Source organism: Podarcis vaucheri (genome assembly GCF_965113315.1).
Source record: "Podarcis vaucheri genome assembly, chromosome: 7".
NCBI lineage: Eukaryota > Metazoa > Chordata > Lepidosauria > Squamata > Lacertidae > Podarcis > Podarcis vaucheri.
The window spans coordinates 70,284,697-70,307,802 of NC_138765.1; the positions used below are offsets into that span (position 1 = coordinate 70,284,697).

Below are 23,106 nucleotides of genomic sequence, written 5' to 3' on the forward strand. Positions count from 1 at the left end.
AAGGATACCAGTAGAATAACTGGTACAGCTTCTCCAAAGTTCATCTCATCAACTTTTTGGAATGCTTGAAATGTACAAAAACACATGCAACAAATTTGGAGTTGTGGGTGGGTTTTGAACCAAGAACCATGTAGATGCTACACAATCATTTTTTGAAACTAAACTCTCTCTCTCTCTCTCTCTCTCTCTCTCTCTCTCTCTCTCTGTGTGTGTGTGTGTGTGTGTGTGTAGGAAGACCTCAGTACTTTCAGAATGTGTGTAGGGTTTTTTTTAAAGAAGGTATGCTAAAGCCTCAGCGCCTAGGGCTTGCCGATCGAAAGGTCGGCGGTTCGAATCCCCGCGGCGGGGTGCGCTCCCGCTGCTCGGTCCCAGCGCCTGCCAACCTAGCAGTTCGAAAGCACCCCCGGGTGCAAGTAGATAAATAGGGACCGCTTACCAGCGGGAAGGTAAACGGCGTTCCGTGTGCGGCTCTGGCTTGCCAGAGCAGCTTTGTCACGCTGGCCACGTGACCCGGAAGTGTCTCCGGACAGCGCTGGCCCCTGGCCAATAGATGTGAGATGGGCGCACAAACCCCAGAGTCTGTCAAGACTGGCCCGTTCGGGCAGGGGTACCTTTACCTTTACCTTTTATGCACAAACAGAAGCAGGTTTTGGTGCGACTGGCTCTGCTGCGCTGGGAGCCAACACTAGAGGGCGCTGCAGGGCTTCACAACTATAATGCAGTGAATGGAGCGGAACAGAAGACGAGAGGCACCTGGGTGCTGAATTTTAGCTTTGCACAAGGTGCTGCTGAAATGTTAAAGAACAAAGTCTGCCACTGGCACAAATGTGTGTTGAAGGAGGGGGAGACTAGTGGGCACAGCCCCCTATATGTGTGTTTAGTAAACCACTCCATAAGTTCTCTCAAAAAGTCTTATCATAGCATAAGAGTTCCCCAGGGCTGCTGAAATTCAGGGAGACATATTCTGGGCCCTGCTACCAACAGCCTGGTGACCCAGTGGCACTGATTTCTTTTATTTATTTGTTTGTTATATGCTTCTCATTCCAATGAATCACAAAGCAGCTTACAAACAATAAATAACAACGACAACACAAATACAGCACAATTAACGGCATGAGTAAAGCAATTGACTCCCATAGAACACCATCGACGAAACAACTAAAAAAATAAGCTAAACAGCGCAATTGTAAAAAGTCAAATTATAGGATTCACAAAGTACTATGGCATTCATCATCTATGAAACAACGCCAACTGCATTAACAAAATAACAACCAAGTGCTGCCAAATTCATTCACACACGCTCCCCATCCCCATGATTCAAGATCTTTCATTTGGTTCATTAAAAGGCAAGTTCACATAATGCCCATGGCAGCAAGGCTGTCCAAAAGGTTCTTCAGGCTGGAGGTGAGCAGCTGAGCCTCTTCTTCCCAGAAAAACACCAGGGCAAAGTAGAAACCAACCCTTCTTGCATCCACTGGGCAGTGAAGGGACAGCTGCTCCCAATGCTTGCTTTCCTCTTCCCTCTTCCCTCCTCATTCCTTTATCCTTTTATATCAGATTTTTAAGGTTGCAAGCCTGCAAGCAGGAGCTGTCTTATTTTTAAATATCTGTAGAGCATGTTTTACAATAAGAAAAGTACCCCTGCACCTCTGCCTTCCTCATAACTTCTGCCATTGTTTAAAACCACCACCTGAAGCAGAAATGGTGTGAAGTGCAGTTAAAAATATGGGAGAAGCCAAAATGAGCAGATCCTTTCATCTCTATTCGAAGATAAATAAGATAGTTGCTGTTGATCATAAGAAGTCAGAGATACAAATCATGACTTTTTTTTTTTAATGCTCATAAGTCTTTTAGAAATGTTATAATGTTGTTTAGCCCCTTTTTCCCAGAAGGAAATGATAGAAATCCATCAAATAGACTTATCACCCCATGAAATCCATTTTCAATGTGGTACCAGGTGACCGGTACCCTATTGTCCTCCAGTCTTTTCTTGTAGAGGATGCCATCGTCCCGTAGCACATCATACTCACAAGTTACGATGCATGTTTTTGGAAGTTGGCTGACCACAACGTCATCTACCATGAGCGGAGAGAAAGTTGGCTCTAGAGCTTGCTTCACCACTTCGTAGATGTTGTCCTCATAGGAAGCGGCCGTAGGTGGCTTGTAGCCTCTGACCTTAAACTCACTGGGGATGTTTTCTGAGCTGATCCACTTCCCAAATCGCATTCTTATGTCTCTGGGAACATGGCAGCCCTGCATAACGCTTTCTAACACTGACAAGTCCTTATTGAGATACCGCAAGGCTGCGCCAATGACGTTCTCCCGGTACAAGATGGGGACGGCTCGGTTTTGCTGGTACGAAGGCAGGTTGAAATCTATCGATTGGAGGCCAGGATAGATCAGAATCTGAGCAAGTGGCCTTGGGATACCAGATCTGGTCACTAATGCCTGGCAGACAGAGGCGGCAATATTCCCTCCAGCGCTGTCTCCGCTGATGACGATGCAGGCTGGGTCGACTCCATAATCTTTGGCGGTTTTCATAAAATGTATGCTGGCAGTTAGGCAGTCCTTATACTGGGATGGATATTTCTCCTCAGGGGCCAAATGATACCTAGGATATGATTTATTTGTATATAAGACAAATCTGGCCAGAATAACCAAACCAAAATAACAGCACGATCGGATCACTTCTTATACACATTTAACTCACATGATTTCAACCATACGTGGCTCATAATCAGGCATAGGCAAACTCGGCCCTCCAGATGTTTTGGGACTGCAACTCCCATGATCCCTAGCTATCATGTGGTCAGGGATGATGGGAATTGTAGTCCCAAAACCCCTGGAGGGCTGAGTTTGCCTATGCCTGCTCATAATGAAAGGTTGTAACCAGCTAGGTTCCGCTCTGAGTAGACCTATTACAATTAATAAGCCTAAGTTACTCATGGTCATTAACATTAATGGGCCTACTCTGAATAGGATCCAACCCCAAACTCATAGCCATTTTCCCATCAGGCACTGCAATTTGAATTTACTTTGCATTGGGCTGCATGTGTTTCAGTTGGGAAGAGATAGCCTTCTGCTGGGGTCCACCATTAAGTGATGCCAGTTGGGAACTCCACATTCTGTCCACTGAATGTGTGACCAGGCAGGTGCCAGTGGTGGAATCCCTGCAGCGTTTAGCAAATTCAGCAGTATAACGCTATTAGTCAGTTCCCAGGGTCTGTTTACTTACCCAACAGAAAGCACCACCGAATCACTTTCTTTGGCAATGTAGCGGCAAAGGGGGTCATAGGAATCTGGAAAGACAAGATGTGTGGGCCATGTTAGAAGAGTTCTGGAGGCCGTCTCATCCTAGCAGAAAGTTGGGGTTAATACAGGTGTTATGAAGGCAAATGATTCCAATTAGAACAACCAAAGCAACAAACATGTTCCATACAGTTTCAAAATAGTAGAATCATAGAATGGTAGAGTTAGAAAGGACCACGAGGCTTGTCTAGTCCAAGCCCTGCAATGCAGGAATCTTTTCTTCAACATTTTGTTCAACCAGTGGCGTCTTGCCCATAGATATACTTAAGACGGCCCTGCTCACAACTCTAAGGTTAAGAATTTAATGATCTGCCAAATGAGCTAAATATGATTCACCTTTGGTCTTTGTGCACCTGAACACTTCAAGATTATTCATTTATAGTCCTTCATGAGGAAACCAACGAAGCATCTTAGAATGCTCAGAGACACAAGGACCATTCCATGCTCCCCACCCCCACCCCAAACTGTATGTTATGCATTTTTCAGTACACTTGAAAGGACAAGGTGAGCTCCTCACCGCCAGCTATTCCCGGCTCACTCTGGGGCAATCTGTTAAGATGGAGAGTAGGAAGATACCCAACTGATGTAATCTGTTCTAAACTATTTGCAAGCTGAATGTTTGGCTGCATTATTTACATCATATACACCTTTAATGTTACTTGTTGCAAAGGGGTATATGGAGATGATCTGTTATATGTATTTTTAGAAACTGAAAAATAAAGCTAAAAAGAAGAAGAAGGGGAAACAGACAAGCAGACAAACAAACAACACTTGTAGCTCTTCTGGGATCTGAAGGCATGAAGACTTTTCCCTCTCTAATCATCCATAAGGACATCTCTCTCTCTCTCTCTCTCTCTCTCTCTCTCTCTCTCTCTCTCTCTCTCTCTCTCTGTGTGTGTGTGTAGCATCAGAAACTCATCCTCAGTCTGATCTCAGCCAGTGGCACTGACTATCACCTTTCTCCTTCTTGGTCTCATTGTTTCCCTTGCAAGGAGGAAGAGGAGGAGGAGGATGGAGACAAAACTAGAATTAGTTGAGTCTGCCTGTCATTGGCTTTGGCTACTGTTGGCCTCCCTGCTTTCCACCGTACCAGTCCCAGTAGGCACCAACCATCACAGGTACCAACACTGAGTTAGATGGACAGAAATCAACAACCAGAACAGCATTCATCCCTCAATTGCTACAAAAATCTTTCTCATTTCATCCAGCCCAACTGCTCTATCCTCCCTCAAGTGCTGCAGAGGAAATTGCCACAGACAAATCAGAGGTTGGTCCCAGAGGTAGAGCCCCCGACTTGATTTTTGTCCCTTAAGGTTGCAGCTCAAAGCCTAAGGTCAAATGTGAGGTTGTGTTGTTGTTTTTTAAAGTTCTGTGTAGGTAAAGGTAAAGGGACCCCTGACCGTTTGGTCCAGTCGCAGACGACTCTGGGGTTGCGGCGTTCATCTCGCTTTACTGGCCGAGGGAGCCGGCATACAGCTTCTGGGTCATGTGGCCAGCATGACTAAGCCGCTCCTGGCAAACCAGAGCTGTGCACAGAAACACGGTTTACCTTCCCGCTGGAGCGGTACCTATTTATCTACTTGAACTTTGACGTGCTTTTGAACTGTTAGGTCGGCGGTTGTGTAGGTGGTTCTATCTTATTTGCTAAAAAACAAGCAGTTCAAACTGGTACTGATAAACAATGATGTTGTTGACATGTGGAACCAACTGTACGTACTACTGATTCCCTGGCTAAGGTTACTTTTTGACGTCAACAACCAACACAGTGGAGTAACTTCTTTCCTGTTGGGCCATTTCCCCTGTTGAAAATTATTTCCACCTGCTCCTTTTCTCATCTATCGGAGGACCATCTCCCTTGTTCTTTGGCTTCATGTCTCCGGTTTTTTTGACTGACTGCCCACACCAAAATGGTCAAATCTTTCCTTGTAGAAAAACTGCTAAAATAATAAAAATAAAAAACCTGGATGGATTTGCTTGCAGTTTATCCAGTTTCAGTCTATAAGGGCAAATTTGCCTGCAACTTTCATTCACTTCTGCAGGAAAAAAATATAGCTTTTTTTTTTTAGATTTCTGATGGGGCAGGGGGCAGTCCATCAGATTTCAGAGATCTGATTTTGACCTGAATAACAAATCAAATAGGAAAAGCAGATTTGATCCAAGACAAATTCAGTTGTTTCTCAATGCTACAGACAGTATTTATCTTGGTGACGATCTAGGTATTACATTTATTTCATTATTAGTAACCATGACTAGCTTCTTTTTAAGTAATATTAAAAAATGCTGTCCCACAGCATGTGGGGAAAGAGAAGTTTAACCATTTCCTCCCTGGCCTTGAAAATTGTCCCCGTTACAATATAATTATGAATAAAAATAAATAATTAGTTATTATTACCATCATCATCTATCATCCTAAATAGAAATAAATGAAGACTGTCTAATAAGGATGAGAACTATTATAATGTTGCATTTCAGGGAGATAGAGTTATGGATCCTCAGGTCCATGGACAAAATGAAGCCCTCAAGTCCTTTCTATTTGACCCTTGGCCATCTCAGGTGAGATACCCTCTTCCCCAGGCCACACCCATCAACACCTCTGCTCCATGCCTTCCTCAAGTGGAAGTGGCTGACTTTTCAGGATGCCTTACTGATGCTGCCGAACATCCAAGATCCTCCATGGAAGTAGATGACTCCTCTTCTTTCTCTTGGGCCCCGTGGCTGGTAAACCCTTACTGGGATGTCCTCAAACACCAGGTCCCTAATGTCAAGCTTGGGGTCCTCCCCCATTCTCCTTACTTCTTGGATGCAGCGGTAGAAGTGAATCTCAGTGCACAGGTGGAGATTCTCCAGAATCTTCCCCTGTTTGGAAGAAAAATACAGTGAGAGGAGAGGAGGTGATATGAATTCCAAAGAGCGTGTTCTCTCCTGTGCTGGATGTTTCCATTCTCATAAGAAGAGTCCAATGGCACCATCTAGCACAGCATCCCGTCCTCATAGTGGCCAACCAGATGTCTCTTCTGGGAAGCCCTCAAGAGGTAACTGACCACAAGAGCCCTCTTCCCTCCTGTGGTTTCCAGCAACTGCTATCATTCTCCCACTCTGCCCCACTGCAGTTACTTATTGTAACTGTTAGGAGTGGATTTCTGTTAAATCTTGAAATGCTAATATTTAATGTTATTCTATATTATTTTAATAAATGTCGTTTTATTTGCATATTGCATATTGTATTATGCATATTGTCTTGTCTTGTTCGCGTCTTCGCTCCTCCACTTGCAGCTGCTGGGTGACCTTGGGCCACTCACGCTTCTTTGAAGTCTCTCAGCCCCACTCACCTCACAGAGTGTTTGTTGTGGGGGAGGAAGGGAAAGGAGAATGTTAGCCGCTTTGAGACTCCTTAAAGGGAGTGAAAGGCGGGATATCAAATCCAAACTCTTCTTCTTCTTCTTTATATGATGCTAGCTGCTCTGAGCCTGGCTTTGGCTGGGGAGGGCGGGATACAAATAAAATTTATGATGATGATGATTATATTCCCTATTTCTGTCATTGTCATGTATAGCCCTAGCAGAGTGCCAGATTCTGAGTTCTTAGCGGATGAACAAGACACCTCACAGTCTGAGGATACTGAGGAGCAGACAGGGCCCCCTGAGGCCAACACTGAGTCTACTTGTGAGTGAGGTGTCTCTTCGTAAGTAAGCAATCCCTGACACTAGGGCTGGGAGATGTCAGGTTTTCAACATCATGATGTATCGTCAGCCAAGCATTGTGGTCTGGCGATACACTGCGAGGCTGAAACTACAAGCTGCAATGGCCCCAGCCCAAGAGGTGCTAGGTGAAACTGCCACAGCTCTCACTATGGGAGCTGAGGCACTTTTCACCACAGTGCCTCGTGGGCCGGGACAATGCAACTTGTTTGCGAGGTTCAGCTGGGGAGTGGGAGGGCTCCCTCCTCCCAGCTAAGCGAGTCCCCCGCAGGAACTTCTTTCTGAGGCTCAGCTAGGGGAAGGGAAGGCTCCTGCCCCCCAGCTGAGCATGAAACTGGTTTCGCCCCCCAACTGAGCATGCCCCATGCCTCTCCAGCTTGCATGCAAGGCATCAGAAGAAGAAGAGTTTGGCTTTGATAGCCAACATTATCACTACCCGAAGGAGTCTCAAAGCGGCTAACATTCTCCTTTCCCTTCCTCCCCCACAACAAACACTCTGTGAAGTGAGTGGGGCTGAGAGACTTCAGAGAAGTATGACTAGCCCGAGGTCACCCAGCAGCTGCATGTGGAGGAGCGGAGTCGTGAACCCGGTTCACCAGATTACGAGTCCGCCGCTCTTAACCACTACACCACACAGGGCTTGCTTAGCTGGCAGGTGAGAGCAGTTTAGAACAGCGGAGGGAGGAACAAGCTGTATCAGCCTGGCGATACAGCTTGCTCCTCCCTCTGCGGTGTGAGGGGCAGAATGATGGCGGCTTCACCCGGCCGTAACTTTCAAGTGAAGCAGCCACTGCTCCTGAGTCCCTCTGCTACCAGTGGCCTGGTGTTGAAAGTGACACTGGTAGCAGAGGGACCCAGAAGCGGAGGCGGTTTCACCTGGAATATACCGCCTGGTGAAGCAGCCTTCACGGCCTGCCCTTCATACATCAGTACATCGCCCAGGCCTCAGGCCTACCTGATACTCCTTCACTGCCAGCAGCCGTGGGTGGCTCTCAAAGAGGATTAGACAAATTCATGGAGGATAAATCTGTCAACGGCTATGCTCTGCCGCCACAGTTGGAGGCAGCAAAGCTTCTGAATACCAATTGCTGGGAAGCGAAAGAAGGGCAAAGGCTCTTGTGCTCAAATGCCACTTGCTGGTTTCCCACAGGCATCTGGGTTTACAGTATGCTAGACCATTGGCCTGTTCCAGCAGGCTCTTCTTGTGTTCCTCCTGTCAGGAGGCCAGGGTATATAATGCCTTCCTGGTTCTGGAAGCAACACGGATCTCTGTCTTATTGCCCAAGTCTAGTTACTCTGCTCTGGTGTGTTATACCTTGCGGGGCACCCTGTGATATTGACCTTTCCCTTACGTCTGGTGTGTGGACACACACTGCCCCCCTATGTTTAAACTGGGTTTGTTTAGACTGTGCTGCACTGGAAGCTCTGTTTGTGCTGGTCAGTACTTTGGTGAAAGTCTTATATCTCCTGGGGCTGTAGTTCCTGAAAGCACCCACAAGAAGACGACTGAAGAAGCAGGGAAGACGCAAAAACACAATGTGAACCATAATCTACTATTGCTCCAAAGAGTGCTGTGTTTGGGGGTGGCCCCCAAGTCCCATGGAGGACACTGCCACGTTGTCCCTGTTATAGAATAATAATAATAGTAATAATAATAGTAATAATAATAGTAATAATAATAGTAATAATAATAATAATAATAATAATAATAATAATAATAATAATTTATTATTTATACCAAGCCCATCTGGCTGAGTTTCCCAAGCCACTCTGGGCGGCTACCAATTGAGTGTTAAAAACAATACAGCATTAAATATGGTTGACCACAAACTTGACATGAGCCAACAGTGTGACGCGGCAGCTAAAAAAGCCAATGCAATTCTGGGCTGCATCAATAGGAGTATAGCATCTAGATCAAGGGAAGTAATAGTGCCACTGTATTCTGCTCTGGTCAGACCTCACCTGGAGTACTGTGTCCAGTTCTGGGCACCACAGTTCAAGAAGGACACTGACAATCTGGAACATGTCCAGAGGAGGGCAACCAAAATGGTCAAAGGCCTGGAAACGATGCCTTATGAGGAACGGCTAAGGGAGCTGGGCATGTTTAGCCTGGAGAAGAGGAGGTTAAGGGGTGATATGATAGCCATGTTCAAATATATAAAAGGATGTCATATAGAGGAGGGAGAAAGGTTGTTTTCTGCTGCTCCAGAGAAGCGGACACAGAGCAATGGATCCAAACTACAAGAAAGAAGATTCCACCTAAACATTAGGAAGAACTTCCTGACAGTCAGAGCTGTTCGACAGTGGAATTTGCTGCCAAGGAGTGTGGTGGAGTCTCCTACTTTGGAGGCCTTTAAGCAGAGGCTTGACAACCATATGTCAGGAGTGCTCTGATGGTGTTTCCTGCTTGGCAGGGGGTTGGACTCAATGGTGCTTGTGGTCTCTTCCAACTCTATGATTCTATGATTCTATGAAATATTAAAAACTTCCCTAAACAGGGCTGCCTTCAGATATCTTTTAAAGATAAGATAGCTGCTTATTTCCTTCACATCTGAAGGGAGGGCGTTCCACAGGGTGGCGCCACTACTGAAAAGGCCCTCTGTCTGGTTCCCTGTAACCTCACTTCTCGCAATGAGGGAACCGCCAGAAGGCCCTCAGTGCTGGATATCAGTGTCCGGGCTGAACGATGGGGGTGGAGATGCTCCTTCAGGTATACAGTACCGAGGCTGTTGAGTCTAGTTGGCTTCTCTACAGTGGTACCTCTGGTTAAGAACTTAATTCATTCTGAAGGTCCGTTCTTAACCTGAAACTCTTCTTAACCTGAGGTACCACTTTAGCTAATGGGGCCTCCCGCTGCCGCTGCACGATTTCTGTTCTCATCCTGCAGCAAAGTTCTTAACCTGAGGTACTACTTCCGGGTTAGCGGAGTCTGTAACCTGAAGCGTCTGTAACCCAAGGTACCACTATATATGGAACAGGGCTGGCCTTTGTAGCACCCCTTCGGCCGTAGCCTCTCCAACCTTCCAGCTCTCCAGCCATGCTCTCTTCGTGCCACCACTACCTCTTTCATCAGTAGTTCTCCTTCTGGCTCAAGGGAACCATAAACCTAGGAAAGCAAGACTGCCCACTGCAGTCCTTGCTAGGGCTGCCGTTTCCTCCGTAGCTTCTTTCTGAACCAAACCTTCCATCTGCTCCGCAGTCCCTGCCATGGTCCTTTGTGCTGGGGTATAATCAGGAAGGATGGATTCTTTGAACTCATACGTCACACTTTTCCCCCTTGATGGAGCCCAGAAAGCCACATGGTCAACAGGCATACATAAGAAGAGCCCATCTAGTCCGGCACCTTGGCCTCACCATGGTGGACCTGAAGGAAACTTGAACACGCAGGTGCATTCAAGAGCATCCTCCCCTCCTGTGGTTTCCAGAAACTGGTACTCGGAAGCATTACTGCCTCTGGCCATGGAGGCAGAACATAGACACTGTGGCTAGTAGCCAGTAACAGCCTTATCCTCCATGAATCTGTCTAATCTTATTCTAAAGCCATCCAAGTTGGTAGCCATCACTGCCTCCTGTGGGAGGCAGTATCATAGCTTAACTATACACTGCGTGAAGAAGTGCTTTCCTTTATCTGTCCAGAATCTCCTAACATTCAGCTTTCTTGGAGGTCCATGAGTTCTAGTCACGCAATTTTTATGACCTCCTATTGACACATGGAATGCTGATTTTGTGGAGTCCACCTAGTTCACTATTGCCTGCACCTGCCGTGGGAGAAGCTGGGGTATGAATCTGGGACCTTCTTCGTGCAGCACAAATACTCTACGATGAGTTTCAAGATTATGCCAGGGAAGATCGCATGCACAACTGTATTTACATAGTTCTTTCATTCAGCCTACATACTTCCCCTTCCTATCGTATTTAATTCCATCTGAAAACAGGAAGCTCTGTTATACTAAGTCGGACCACTGGTCTATCTGGCTCATCAGTATCTACACTGATTGGTGGTGGCTTTCCAGGCAGAGGACATTCCCAAGCCCAGTCCAACCTGACCTGGAGATGGTTGGGATTGAATTTGGGGACCTTCTGCATGCAAAGCAGTTGTTGAGCTACTGGGCTATGGGTATTCTATAGAACGATGTAGAACGATGGGGTGGAGACGCTTCTTCAGATATACTGGACCAAGGCCTTTTAGGGCTTTAAAGGTCCATTCCTGTTCCATATAACATGCAACCCTGATATCCTAATGGATGCGAGCTTGAGTCAGACTATAGCTTAGTGTTAAAGCATCACTCTTGTGTGCAAGTCCCAAGTTCAATCCCTGGCGCTTCCAGGTAGGGCTGAGAAAGATTCCTGCCTGAAACCTGGAAGAGACCCTTCCAGTCAATGTGGAGCATACCGAGCAAAATAGTCCAATGGTCTGACTCACTATTCCTGCATTGCAGGGGGTGGACTAGATGGCCCTTGGGGTCCCTTCCAGCTCTACAATTCTGTGATTCTAAGGCAGCTTGCTATATTCCTAATCACAGAGGCAATTTAAAAACAAAAAAGGTTCCATCGTTAAAAAACACACGAAAAACTTACCAGGGATGATGCAAGGATCAAGAGACAGTTAACAATGCGAAGCTTCATAGGCTGGTCAATGCCAGGAGGAATCTCAGACTTGGAAAGATCACAGTAAATGGTCCAAGTGATCAGCAGGGCAAAGGAAATGATCAGTATTTGCAGGAGAATCATGAAATACTTGAAGATTAGCAGCATGTTCTCCAATGTTGGTCAGGTGCTTCCAGTTGTTTGTTATCTCTTGGTTCCAGATGCTTGTTATCTCCGGTATCTGCAGTTTCCCAATGTTATAAGCTGCATACTGTTTGGAACACTGTAGTAGTATCTGAGGGTGGCTGGGCTTTTTTTAGGCTCCGGTTGCAGCAAACACACAGGAAGCCCAAGAGCGTCTGAAAATAGAAGTTGGCCAACAAGCCGCTGGAGTTCTTTTAAGGTTGTGCAAGCCCTGTCGAAGAATCGGGCAACTAAGGAAGGTTAGGAAAACATGACTGTTTTGATCCCAGCTCACGTGTCCTGTGATCCATGTGCTGTTGCTTTCTTTTGGGAAAGAGCAAATTCCAGTGCCTCTTTGCCAATGGAAGTGGTTCAGGAACACCTTGCTAAACAGAAGCATGTCCCCAGGTTACTCACTTCAAAGGCATCGCAATGCCAAGAGCGATTGCAAAAATGGATGCGGAGGGGTGGAGCAAGTGGTGCAAAGGGGCAGAACCCTCTCCTAATTTCTGTAACTAGCAAGACAACCACCACCTGGATTTATGTGGGTAGGGGATCTGTGTCTAAGGTTGCCTCTGAGGAAGGCTCCTTTAGATCCCTCAAGTTTTATAGCACCCAGCAGAGCATGCCCCTCTTTGTTTTCATGATTTGGGTCCAAATTAGAGTTTGAGCTGCCCTGCTGCAATCTCTCCACCCTCTTGGAGCTAACAGCAGTTTATGCCTGCCTTTTTGGCATGAACCGAGCTAGAACCAGCTCCAGGGGTAATTTAGATTATGGGGAAAGGCAAGGACTTGCAACCTTGTTTGAGAAGATAATATTACATTTTATGCTGTAAACCGCCCTCTAATATTAGGGCAAAGGACAGAAAACAAACAAATGGAAGAGGAATTTCCACAGTACAGAGACATAGCTTAGTCACTCATGGAGGACCTGGAACAGAGCTGGTGAGATGTGTGATCTGGAGAGAGTTCGAAGGGCCACACAGAGAAGCCAAGAGGGCCACATTCATATACTTGCCAATTTAGGATGGCATCCCATGCATCTGAGAAAGTGGACTGTGGTCCCCAAAAGCATATGCTTGTAACACAGTCCCTTAAGTAGAAAAAGTCCACGCAACAACCACTCCCATTCCTCTGTGTTATGGAACATAGGGTTGTTGGCTTTTTGCAGTATAGTAACGCTGCAGAGAGCTTGCTGGGGAGACCATGCATTAAAAAGAAAGGACTCAAAAATAACTTAAAGAAGGTTTTAATAAGAAAAACAAAAACTCCATTTACACTAAATACATCAACAAACCAGACCCAACCACCAACCCATCCCCCAGGGTAATGGGAGAGCTAGGTGCTGCTCCTTATATACTCTACCCAAATGCTGACACGCCTTAATCAAATACAACTCAGCAGCACCTGCTATGTTTCACAGCTGTAAAGCTGGGTCTCGTTATCTTGCTCTGGCCCTTGCTCTGGCCCCTTAAAGACATACACATGGAGTGGAACAATGATGAACCTTTACATTTAAAGAAACCATTCAACAAGGGTTGCCAGACCTCCAGGACTGAGCTGAAGTCTCAAAATTAGCCTGTCCCTTTCCAGGTCGCAGGTGGAGGGCTTGACTCTCCAAGTGGATCTTAATGCCATTTAAAAAAAAAAAGTAGACTGTGCATGTAGCTTCAGCCTGGCAGGCGTCAACTGCAGATTACTGCATAGACTCTCTTTTCTAATTAACCTCCACCTCTGCAAATTATTGCATAGATACTCCAGGGAGTCTGCCCTCCTCCCTTTTCCCAATTAACCTCTGACTCCAGGGCTCAGAGGGAGTGCAGAGAAAGGAAAAGAACTGAGCTAGGCTCAAAGGGAGGATGGGGTTATGAGTCTGACTGTGCATCTAGTGCAGGGTGGCAGAAGTGAGCAGAATATGTGAAGAGCGGCAGCAAGAGTTAGGTTCTGCTGCCTCTGTTGCCCACAGCAACTCCCAGGTTTCAGGTTTAGGCCTTGAATTCTCAGGATGATCATGACCTGACTACCCTAATGGAACAGCATCCTTCTTGAGATCCACTATCTGATCTTTCTGGAAACAAATGTAGATCATTTATCTTTTCCATCAGTGTGGGGTGTGGGTGTGATTAGGTCTCTGCCTTGAGTGTTTCTTTGTGTTATTTTTTTAAAGCCAATCTTAGATTTTGTTCGTACTATTCTTAAACTTATTTAAGCTGTTTTTATTGCATGCTTGCAGGTTGCCTCGGGACTTATCTGAAACATGATTCCTGCATTCATAAAATTGTAATAATTAATATTAGTGTTTATAATCTTTGTGATGCCGGAATATACTTGCATTTCAGTGACATTGCAGGGATGTTGGGAGTGACTGGAAGAATACAATGCACATCCACCCTCACCTCCAAACGAGACCCAGCAGGTTTAGCTTCCAATTATGCAACTGTTCAAGGAGCCTCCTAAGGGCATTTCCTCAAAGGCTTAGTGCAGATGACATATGAGTCCAAGAGCTACCCTGCTTAATAACATCAAAGACCAAACTACATAGGCATCCTGCTTCCCACAGTGTCCTACCTGATGCATCTGGGAGGCCCACACCATCTGAGCCTTGGACTTCAGGGTCCAAGTTGGACCTTGGTGCAGCACAAAGAGCTCCCCCTACAGTTGATCCTCTGGGATCCTCCTCCAGTCTTGAGTATCCGTATATTCTCTTATCAAACCTTTCCTTCTATCACTGCATAGTTTGAGCAATCATCCTTCAACAGCCTGTTAACAATAAGGATGCACAGATTTTCTTTCAAAAGAATGAGTGGCTAGTAGCAACAATGACTGCCACTTACTGGACAAGGGTACTACTTTTACTATCGGAGGCAGTATACTGCATATTTCACATCTGGCAACCAATGTGCTCCTTTGGTTTCAAATGGTACATGGGTAGTCGAGTCTAAGAAGCCCAGGACACAAATTTCCACAGCCCTCTAGCAGCTATGGTGGTTCATTTACCAGAAGTAATGTATTTAGCGTTAACTCTAAAAGTGTATACAGTGGAACCTTGGTTGTCAAACTTAATCCGTTCGACTCCCAGAACCATTCGAAAACCAAGGCACAGCTTCTGATTGGCTGCAGGAGCTTCCTACACTCAATTGGAAGCCATGGAATCTGCGTCGGATGTTCGGCTTCCAAAAAACGTTCACAAACCAGAACACTCACTTCCGGGTTTGCGACGTTCGGTAGCAAGTTTGTTTGGGAGCCAAGCCGTTCGACAACAAAGGAACCACTGTACTCAGTTCTGACCAGACTAAGCCTCCTGCTATATATTGTGCTCTAGGGGGTCTAGTTTGGTCAGAATCAAGTATACGTTTCTACCCATGTACTATTTGAAACCAAAGGGGTGCATTGGTTGTCAGATGTGTGTTTTTTCTGTTCTCCTTCCCCACTACAGAAGCATAGAGCTGATATTGCGTATAGAGCTGATGTCTTGCTTTCATGCTGTCAAGAAAGCAACTGCAGACCCTCCAAGTGTCCCTATTTTCCAGGGTCACTCTTGAATATACAAAAGCTGTCCTGGTTTCTTATTTGATATTGGAATGTTCCTCTTTGCCTTGTTGTTGTTTAGTCATTTAGTCATGTCCGACTCTTCGTGACCCAATGGACCAGAGCATGCCAGGCATTTCTGTCTTCCACTGCCTCCCGCAGTTTGGTCAAACTCATGCTGGCAGCTTCGAGAACACTGTCCAACCATCTTGTCCTCTGTCGTCCCCTTCTCCTTGTGCCCTCATTCTTTCCCAACATCAGGGTCTTTTGTCTTAGGACATCCCTATTTTCATCAGAGAAATGTTGGATGGTATGGTAGGACGTCCCTATTTTCACTGGAGGGTATGGAGTTATGTGACCCCCAAGTCAAGGAGATAAGTAACTATACAACATTTAGAAGACATCTGAAAGCAGCCCTGTGTAGGGAAGTTTTTTTAAAAAATGTTTAATGTTTTATTATGTTTTTATATATGTTGGAAGTCACCCAGAGTGGAATTATTATGGAACAGGACATTCCTCTTTTCTTCGGAGAAATGTCGGAGGGCATGCATCTGGTTGGCTGGCAATCACTGATTAAGTGCTGGTACTTTGCAGTGTGCATATTTCTGGAGAGATCTGTGACTATCAGGTAGTCCTTGGAATGCCATGAGAATAAGTCAGTTCCTATCTTCTAGTAGGCCCCAATTCATCATCTTGCTCTGCTTGTTGCTGTGAGTTGCACTTTAAGAAGGTGGAACAACTTCCTACAATGGCTGCTATTTCCTTCTTAATCCTAGGCTAATACATCACCTAGGCTAATACAGCACCTCCTAATGCCACAATGACTCTCATGGATTAGTTGTAACATTTCTTTACAGAGGCTACTAGTTTCGATTGAAGACAATGTCATCTATCACTGTGAGTTCATGCCCGCAATTTGAAGAATCTCAAATCACACATGTTTCCGGATCTACAGTGATGGGTCTTTATCGGTTTCCTGATTGAGTTGTTATAATTTTTCATTTGCCACAGGAAGGGAAGCAATAAACATATCTACATGAGCTCCCATTCCTGCCTCTTGTTTTCTACTAGTTCAGAGGAAGGCACAGCTCTTGGAAGTGTGCCTGCAGTGAGCAATTTTTTTCATTGTTGTGCAAGTCACCTCTAAGTGATACTTCTGCACCTTGAGCATCATTTGTTGGATCCATAGTGGACAGTATTCAAGGGATTGTGGAAAAAAGCTGCGAGAGAATTGTGATCTGTTTCCACAGTCGCTGGACATTAATATATATCCAGTAAATCTTTCACAGGAAAACAATATACTAAGTAGCTCTTTCTCAATCTGTGCATACTGAGTTTCAGCATCAGCGAGGGACCTTGAAGCATATGCTACTGGTTGCCAAACATCATATGCCAATATTTTTGTAAGAGCCCAGCACCCAAACTAGACCGTGAGACAGCTGCTGAAATCTGGATAGGTCTAGTTGGTCAGTAAACTTTAACACCAGCTGTCTTCTATGGTGTTGCTTCAAAACATTCCTGGAAGCCTTCTGTTCTGCATCCCAGCATCATTCATTTTTCACTTCCAGAAGCTGCCAAAGAAGTTTCGTTGCCGTGGATAAATTAGGGGTACCCCCCCCCCAAGGTAATCTCTGCCCCCTCAAATCTTTGAACATACTTCTTTGAATGTTGAGCATGGCATATATATATAATTTTCAGATATTTTATTGCACTAGCCAAAATGAAGGGGGGGGGGGAGAGAAACAGTAGTCACTACATATGCAAAAAAAACCATGGTCAAATCCACCAAAAGTTCTCATTACACAAATAAACTGTCCAGATTAGATCTCAGAGTCCCCTTTGCAATTGACTGCTAGCCCATCCAGTTCTTCCTTCCTAATCTTCCTAGCTGCCAGGGCATAGATAGCCACCTTATAAGTCACAGAGCCATTTGAACCACCCCACCCTGGTTAGATTTGCTTCCTTCGTGAAAATGGGTTTTATGAATTGATTTCCTGGGTCTGCATATAGTGAACATTGTAGTAAGTAATGGCAAATGTCCTCTAGACACATGCACCATGTTTATAACCATTATTTTATTTGTGCTTGTTTCACAACTTCATCAGAAAAAAACGGCTCCTATAAATATCATATTTTCTAACACCAAAAATACGTTTATCCCTGTTCAGCTTGAGGGTTCAGGCTCTCACAGTATTGAGGACTTGCTAGAGCTGTTGATCATGCTCTTCCTTAGTTGCACTTAGTTGCACGCAGGTGGCGCTGTGGGTTAAACCACTGAGCCTAGGACTTGCCAATCAGAAGGTTGGCTGTTCGAATCCCTGCGATGGGGTGAGCTCCCATTGCTCGGTCCCTGCTCCTGCCAACCCAGCAGTTCGAAAGCACATCAAAGTGCAAGTAGCTAAATAGGTACCACTCCGGCGGGAAGGTAAATGGCATTTCCATGCGCTGCTCTGGTTCGCCAGAAGCAGCTTAGTCATGCTGGCCACATAACCCGGAAGCTGTACACCGGCTCCTCGGCCAATAAAGCGAGATGAGCGCCGCAACCCCAGATTCGGTCACAACTGGACCTAATGGTCAGGGGTCCCCTTACCTTTACCTAGAGCTGTTGATCATGCTCTTCCTTAGCTGCACTCCAAATGATAATGGCCTCCACAAAGATAGCCACCCCAGTGATGTGCTCATAGAGAATGTGTATGGTTTTATGATAGACTTTGGGTGCAAATGCAAATGGCAATAATAAAAGTCTATACTGCCCATAATTATGAGCTGTTAACTTCAGTTGCCAGGATCCTGAAATGGCACCCAGTTTGCATTTTTTTAAAAGTGCATTTGCAAACTGCATCATTATCTCCCCTCAAGTTGGCAGTTCAAAGAGTTCTCTTACAATTGCCTTGTTGAGATCTCTTGAATCTAAGCATATACCCACTTGGCCATTATGCTTTTCCCACAAGTCTCAAACAGCCAGTTGGTTCATTTATTTTCTTAATTACTTCCAAGTCCTCTTACCCTGTGAACTGCCCTGAGCTCTATGGATGAAGGGCGGTATACAAATTTTAACAACAACAACAATCTCAGTTTGTAGTTTTGTCTTGAAGAGCAAATAGCACTTTCCTGTATGGCTGAGCAACTGGAGGGCAATGCCTTATTAATCTGGGTGGAGTGCTCACCTGGCAAGCAGCCTAACCAACACACAAGTCCTGGCATTCAGCTATAAGAATCTCATACTCCTGTTCAGTATGGTCCTGTAATGCAAATATATGTTTCCACAGGCTGCTAGACCTTGGATGGGTATCACTTTCTTCAGTACAATAAGGAACAAGTTGTATGTGGCATTTGTGTACTTGCAATGGATCTCGCCAGTATTGGAATATGTGTTGCACAATAACTAGTAACTTTGATATTTGCTGGTCTCAGTTTTAATAGACCTTTTGACAGCTGTTTAGAGCAGTGTTTCCCAACCTTTTTTGGGCAAAGGCACACTTGTTTGATGAAAAAAATCTCGAGGCACACCACCATTACAGCCCCGTGACGTCAGCGCGCAGCGTCACGCCGGGAGGGACACACGAAAGTGTAAGTTTCAATTTTTCCCCTCCCCCTTGCCAGGGAACCTCCAAGCTTTGGGGGTGGGGAGGAGGCAGCAAAGCGAGGGACTGAGGGACTCCTCCAACGACAAGGGTTGGGGAAGAAGAGAAAGGGCTATTCCGCTCCAGTCACGGGAGGGGAATATGTACTGGCCCAACTGGTGTGTGGTCTTCAGAAAGCGGGGTGCGGGAAGGAAGCCTAGGCTCGGGGTCCACCGACCTCGGCGGAGAAAGGCAACAACCGAAGCCTCCCGACGGTTTCGGGGGAGACGTTCAGAGCTTCCCTGGGAGTTTCTCAGCCTGCCTTTCGGAGGAAGAGGCGGAGGGGGCCTGGGGATGGCGGTGGCCTTGGCCTCGCCCTCCCTCCATCCCTCTACCTTTGTAGTGGACGCGCAGGTTGTTCTGCGAGAGGCCGATGTAGCTGAATTTGTCCTTCGGGCTCCAGGAGCGCGACAGCGGCGTCTCCTGCTCATCCACGGCCGGGTAGAGCCGCTTGAGGCGCCACTTGAGCTCCTTCTCCTGCTCGTTCAGGGCCGGGTCGCCGCCGTGAGGGAAGGGCGCCGGGGCGCTGCTGCTGCTGCTGCCGCCGCCGCTCCCGGCAGGCATGGGCCCAGCTGAGGCGGCGGCGGCTGTTGTGGTGGTGGCGGCGATAGCGGGCAGAGGAGGGGGCGGCGGCGGGGCCGAGGTGGCCGGCGGCGGCGGGGGAGGCGGCGGCGGGGGAGGCGGCGGCGGGTGGAGCAGGAGGGCGGCCGAGGCCAGTGAGGGAATAGGGTTGCCCGGGGCTTGAGGAGCCGGGAGTTGCTGCTGCTGTTGTTGCTGCTGCTGCCCGGACATGCCGGCCTCCTCCTCGTCCGCTGTCTCGCTCTCCTCCCTTTTGTGCGCGCTGCCCCGCCGCCGCCCCATTGGCCGGGTCCTGTCAGCTGATCCTGTGTTATTTCCTGTGTGTGTGTGTGAGGGGAGAATGGAGAGAGAAACCTCGGCACCACCACCGCGGAGCCGCCCCCGGCTCGACGCGGATCCTCGCCGCCGCCGCCCCGCCTCTCGCCGCCCGACTTGCCCGCCTCCCTCCCACGGCACACCAGGCAACGTCCCGCGGCACACTAGTGTGCCGCAGAACACCGGTTGGGAAACACTGGTTTAGAGCGTGCTCTCCCACCACATGAAGGATATGATCTTAACCATTTTGCTGCCAGGTGCAGTTCAAACCTTTGTCCAGACTTCTTCCAGTTATGTCCAATAGCCCTTGACACTTGTAGGCTGGAGCAAGGCTACAACATTCCCATGTTTGCAAAGACCTGACAGTATCTATGAATGCTTTATTACTGCCACTGGGCGTGGCTGCTGCAGCTTCTTATCTTCTATTTGTAGCCCTGCAACCAGAAACTGGCTGCCGGTTAATGCAACCCTTATTCTCCACCTTCTGACACCATGTGATGTTCATGGGTCCAATAACAGGCACCAAGAACAAGGAATAGGTTCATAAAGAGAGCTTTATTCAGAGGAGCCTCAAAGACCTTCTGCAAGAATGGAAGCTAACTGCCTAAGGAACTGGCCAGGTCATGTTGATGCAAGGGAAGTCCCCAAATCTCCACGTCCTTAACACTAAGGGAGTGTCAATAAGTTACAAACACTATCATTACAGTTGTTCTCCAACTTTTGGAGGGCAGTGGAAAAGGAGAGGGAGTAGACCCCAGGCCCCAACAACAATTCATGGGTTGTATTTCTGCATTTCCTGAATATGAGAATGTAGTTCCCACACGTGCTTGCTTGTAGGCGGAATATAAGGAGCATGCTTAACTTTTGTTAGTTCTTTGGCGGCACCTAGTGGCAAATATTTCTGTGTCTCCAGACTTTCACATACAGTGGTACCTCAGGTTACATACGCTTCAGGTTACACACTCCGCTAACCCAGAAATAGTGCTTCAGGTTAAGAACTTTGCTTCAGGATGAGAACAGAAATCGTGCTCCAGCGGCACGACAGCAGCAGGAGGCCCCATTAGCTAAAGTGGTGCTTCAGGTTAAGAACAGTTTCAGGTTAAGTACAGACCTCTGGAACGAATTACAGTAAGTACTTAACCCGAGGTACCACTGTATACAGGAAGCTCCGCACAGGGAGCAATTTATCTAAAAAGACAACAAAATGAATTGGACTCCTTAGCAGATTTTGAATAAACACACACAAATTTATTGGTTGATAATGGTAAGGATATGTATAATTTTGTAACATGCAGAGAATAATATGTGTTGAGAAATCAGAGAGAGGAGCTGAGGGAAGTCTCTGGGGGGGGAGGGTTTGAAGGGGGGAAAGGGGAGAAATAATGAATATGATATGTTTTGATCATTTGTTATGTTGAAATTGTTAATAAAAACATTTTAAAAAAGAGAAAGAAAACCAGTAGTTAAACATATACATTATCCAAAGAAGAAAATAACATTTGAAAATGCATGCCGGCTTAACCCATTTGAGTAATTGTGATGGGTCTAGTTTGAGTGGGACTGAGTTGGAAATGGCCCATTTTGCTTTATTGTAACCCACTTTGGGATTATTTTACAATCATGGAGTCGGAAGGGACCACCAGGGTCATCTAGTCCAACCTCCTGTAGTGCAGGAATCTTCTGCCCAGCGTGGGGCTCAATTCCGTGACCCTGACATGAAGTCTCATGCCCTACTGACTGAGCTATCCCAGACGAAAAGCGGGAAACAAACAAACAAACAAATAAATAAATAAATAAAATCAAGCAAGATAAAAGGTCAATTTAAAGAATTATGAAGTGTTTATGGATATACAAGCAAATTAGTCCATTCATTTGCTGCATTTGTTGCAGCAGTTAAGAAACCACAGTTCCCACAAAGTAGCAATCTTACTCATCCTATTAATCACTGGTTTAAATTGCATTTCCCAATGCTAGTCCCACATATGTTTCCCAAACAATGGTGCAACTAATTTAATTTCATTTGCAAACAAAGGCAGGCGTTTGTTTCTTCACACTGTTGTCTGAAAGCAGAAAGGTTCACAGAATTGCAGACCCTGAGAGTCATCTAGTCCAAGTCCCTGTAATGCAGGAATGAAAGGATTGCATCACTGGTCCTCAGACATTTTTCTCTGGGTCGCACTTTCAGAATAAGAATTTGCTCATGCAAAACCAATTTTTTAATTGGTAAGAAATATCCTGGAAACAAAAAGAAAAATCTCCTAGCAATATTTGATTTCGAAAAGATACAGCATCTCTCCATATTCTTCAGCTAAACTAAATTATTTTGATACTACACTGTACTACACTGAAATCTTTAAATGTTTCTTTGATCATTCTTCACCCCCACCATTCTGCCCAGACACTGAGGTCCAGCACCGAGGGCCTTCTGGCGGTTCCCTCGCTGTGAGAAGCCAAGTTACAGGGAACCAGGCAGGGGGCCTTCTCGGTAGTGGCACCCACCCTGTGGAACGCTTTCCCACAAGATGTCAAAGAGAAAAACAACTACCAGACTTTTAGAAGACATCTGAAGGCAGTCCTGTTTAGGGAAGCTTTTAATGTTTAACAGACTATTGTATTTAAATATTTTGTTGGAAGCCGCCCAGAGTGGCTGGGGAAACCCAGCCAGATGGGCGGGGTATAAATAATAAATTATTGTTGTTATTATTATTCCTGCCACACTTGCCATCCTCTCTTCCCACACCAGTGTGGTATACCACACACTTTGAGAACCACTGGATTATACATTAGCGTTTGCAGGTAGGCTCTGATGCTCAAGGCAGGCTTAGGACTGATGGATGAATAGCTTATCCCATGCTACCTGAAAGATTCCCTGTATGAACCTGCCCAGGTGATCACCTTTTTTTAGTCCAGTCAACATCAGAGGCACAGTGGGTGGTGACACAAAGGAAAGCTTTTTCTGAGGCCACTCCTGTGTTGCAGAATCCCCTCCCCGAAATGCTCTTAGACTGGTTTGCTCATTGTTATTCTTCTGCTGGCAGGCTTAGACCTCCTTGTTCCAAGAAGCCTTTGGAAACTAAGGAGCAGACAATGCTAACTGCCAGGCTGCTGTCAGGGAAGTTATAATTTGATTGCTGGTTCTAAATGTGTTCTTTATGTACATTATTTTAATTATTGCTTGTTTTTATTGAATCCCAGTTTGGAAGAAAGGCAGATAGGAATATGTTAAAGAAATAAATCGGTGGCATAACTAAGGGCATTTTAGCCAGGAATTTTGCCCGGAGTGA

The 23,106-nt window shown here is 46.1% G+C and overlaps 1 protein-coding gene across 1 annotated transcript; it reads right to left on the reverse strand.

The window, feature by feature from the left end:
• Positions 1–1,006: 1,006 nt before the first annotated feature.
• Positions 1,007–12,106, reverse strand: LOC309536266 (arylacetamide deacetylase-like 4). Its single transcript, XM_082230302.1, has 4 exons — positions 11,586–12,106; positions 5,955–6,165; positions 3,236–3,299; positions 1,007–2,611 (listed from the first exon to the last, which is right to left on the reverse strand). The coding sequence occupies exons 1-4, from the start codon at positions 11,760–11,762 to the stop codon at positions 1,840–1,842; spliced, it is 1,224 nt and encodes a 407-aa protein (XP_082086428.1). The 5' UTR covers positions 11,763–12,106; the 3' UTR covers positions 1,007–1,839.
• Between the last annotated feature and the right edge of the window lie 11,000 nt (positions 12,107–23,106).

Excerpts from the sequence above, each read along its gene's own strand:
- LOC309536266 (XM_082230302.1), bottom strand. The coding sequence starts at position 11,762 with ATGCTGCTAATCTTCAAGTATTTCATGATTCTCCTGCAAATACTGATC. Across the intron at positions 6,166-11,585 it reads TGATCCTTGCATCATCCCTG|GGGAAGATTCTGGAGAATCT; the intron begins GTAAGTTTTTCG and ends TCTTCCAAACAG. Across the intron at positions 2,612-3,235 it reads TCGGTGGTGCTTTCTGTTGG|GTATCATTTGGCCCCTGAGG; the intron begins GTAAGTAAACAG and ends ATCATATCCTAG.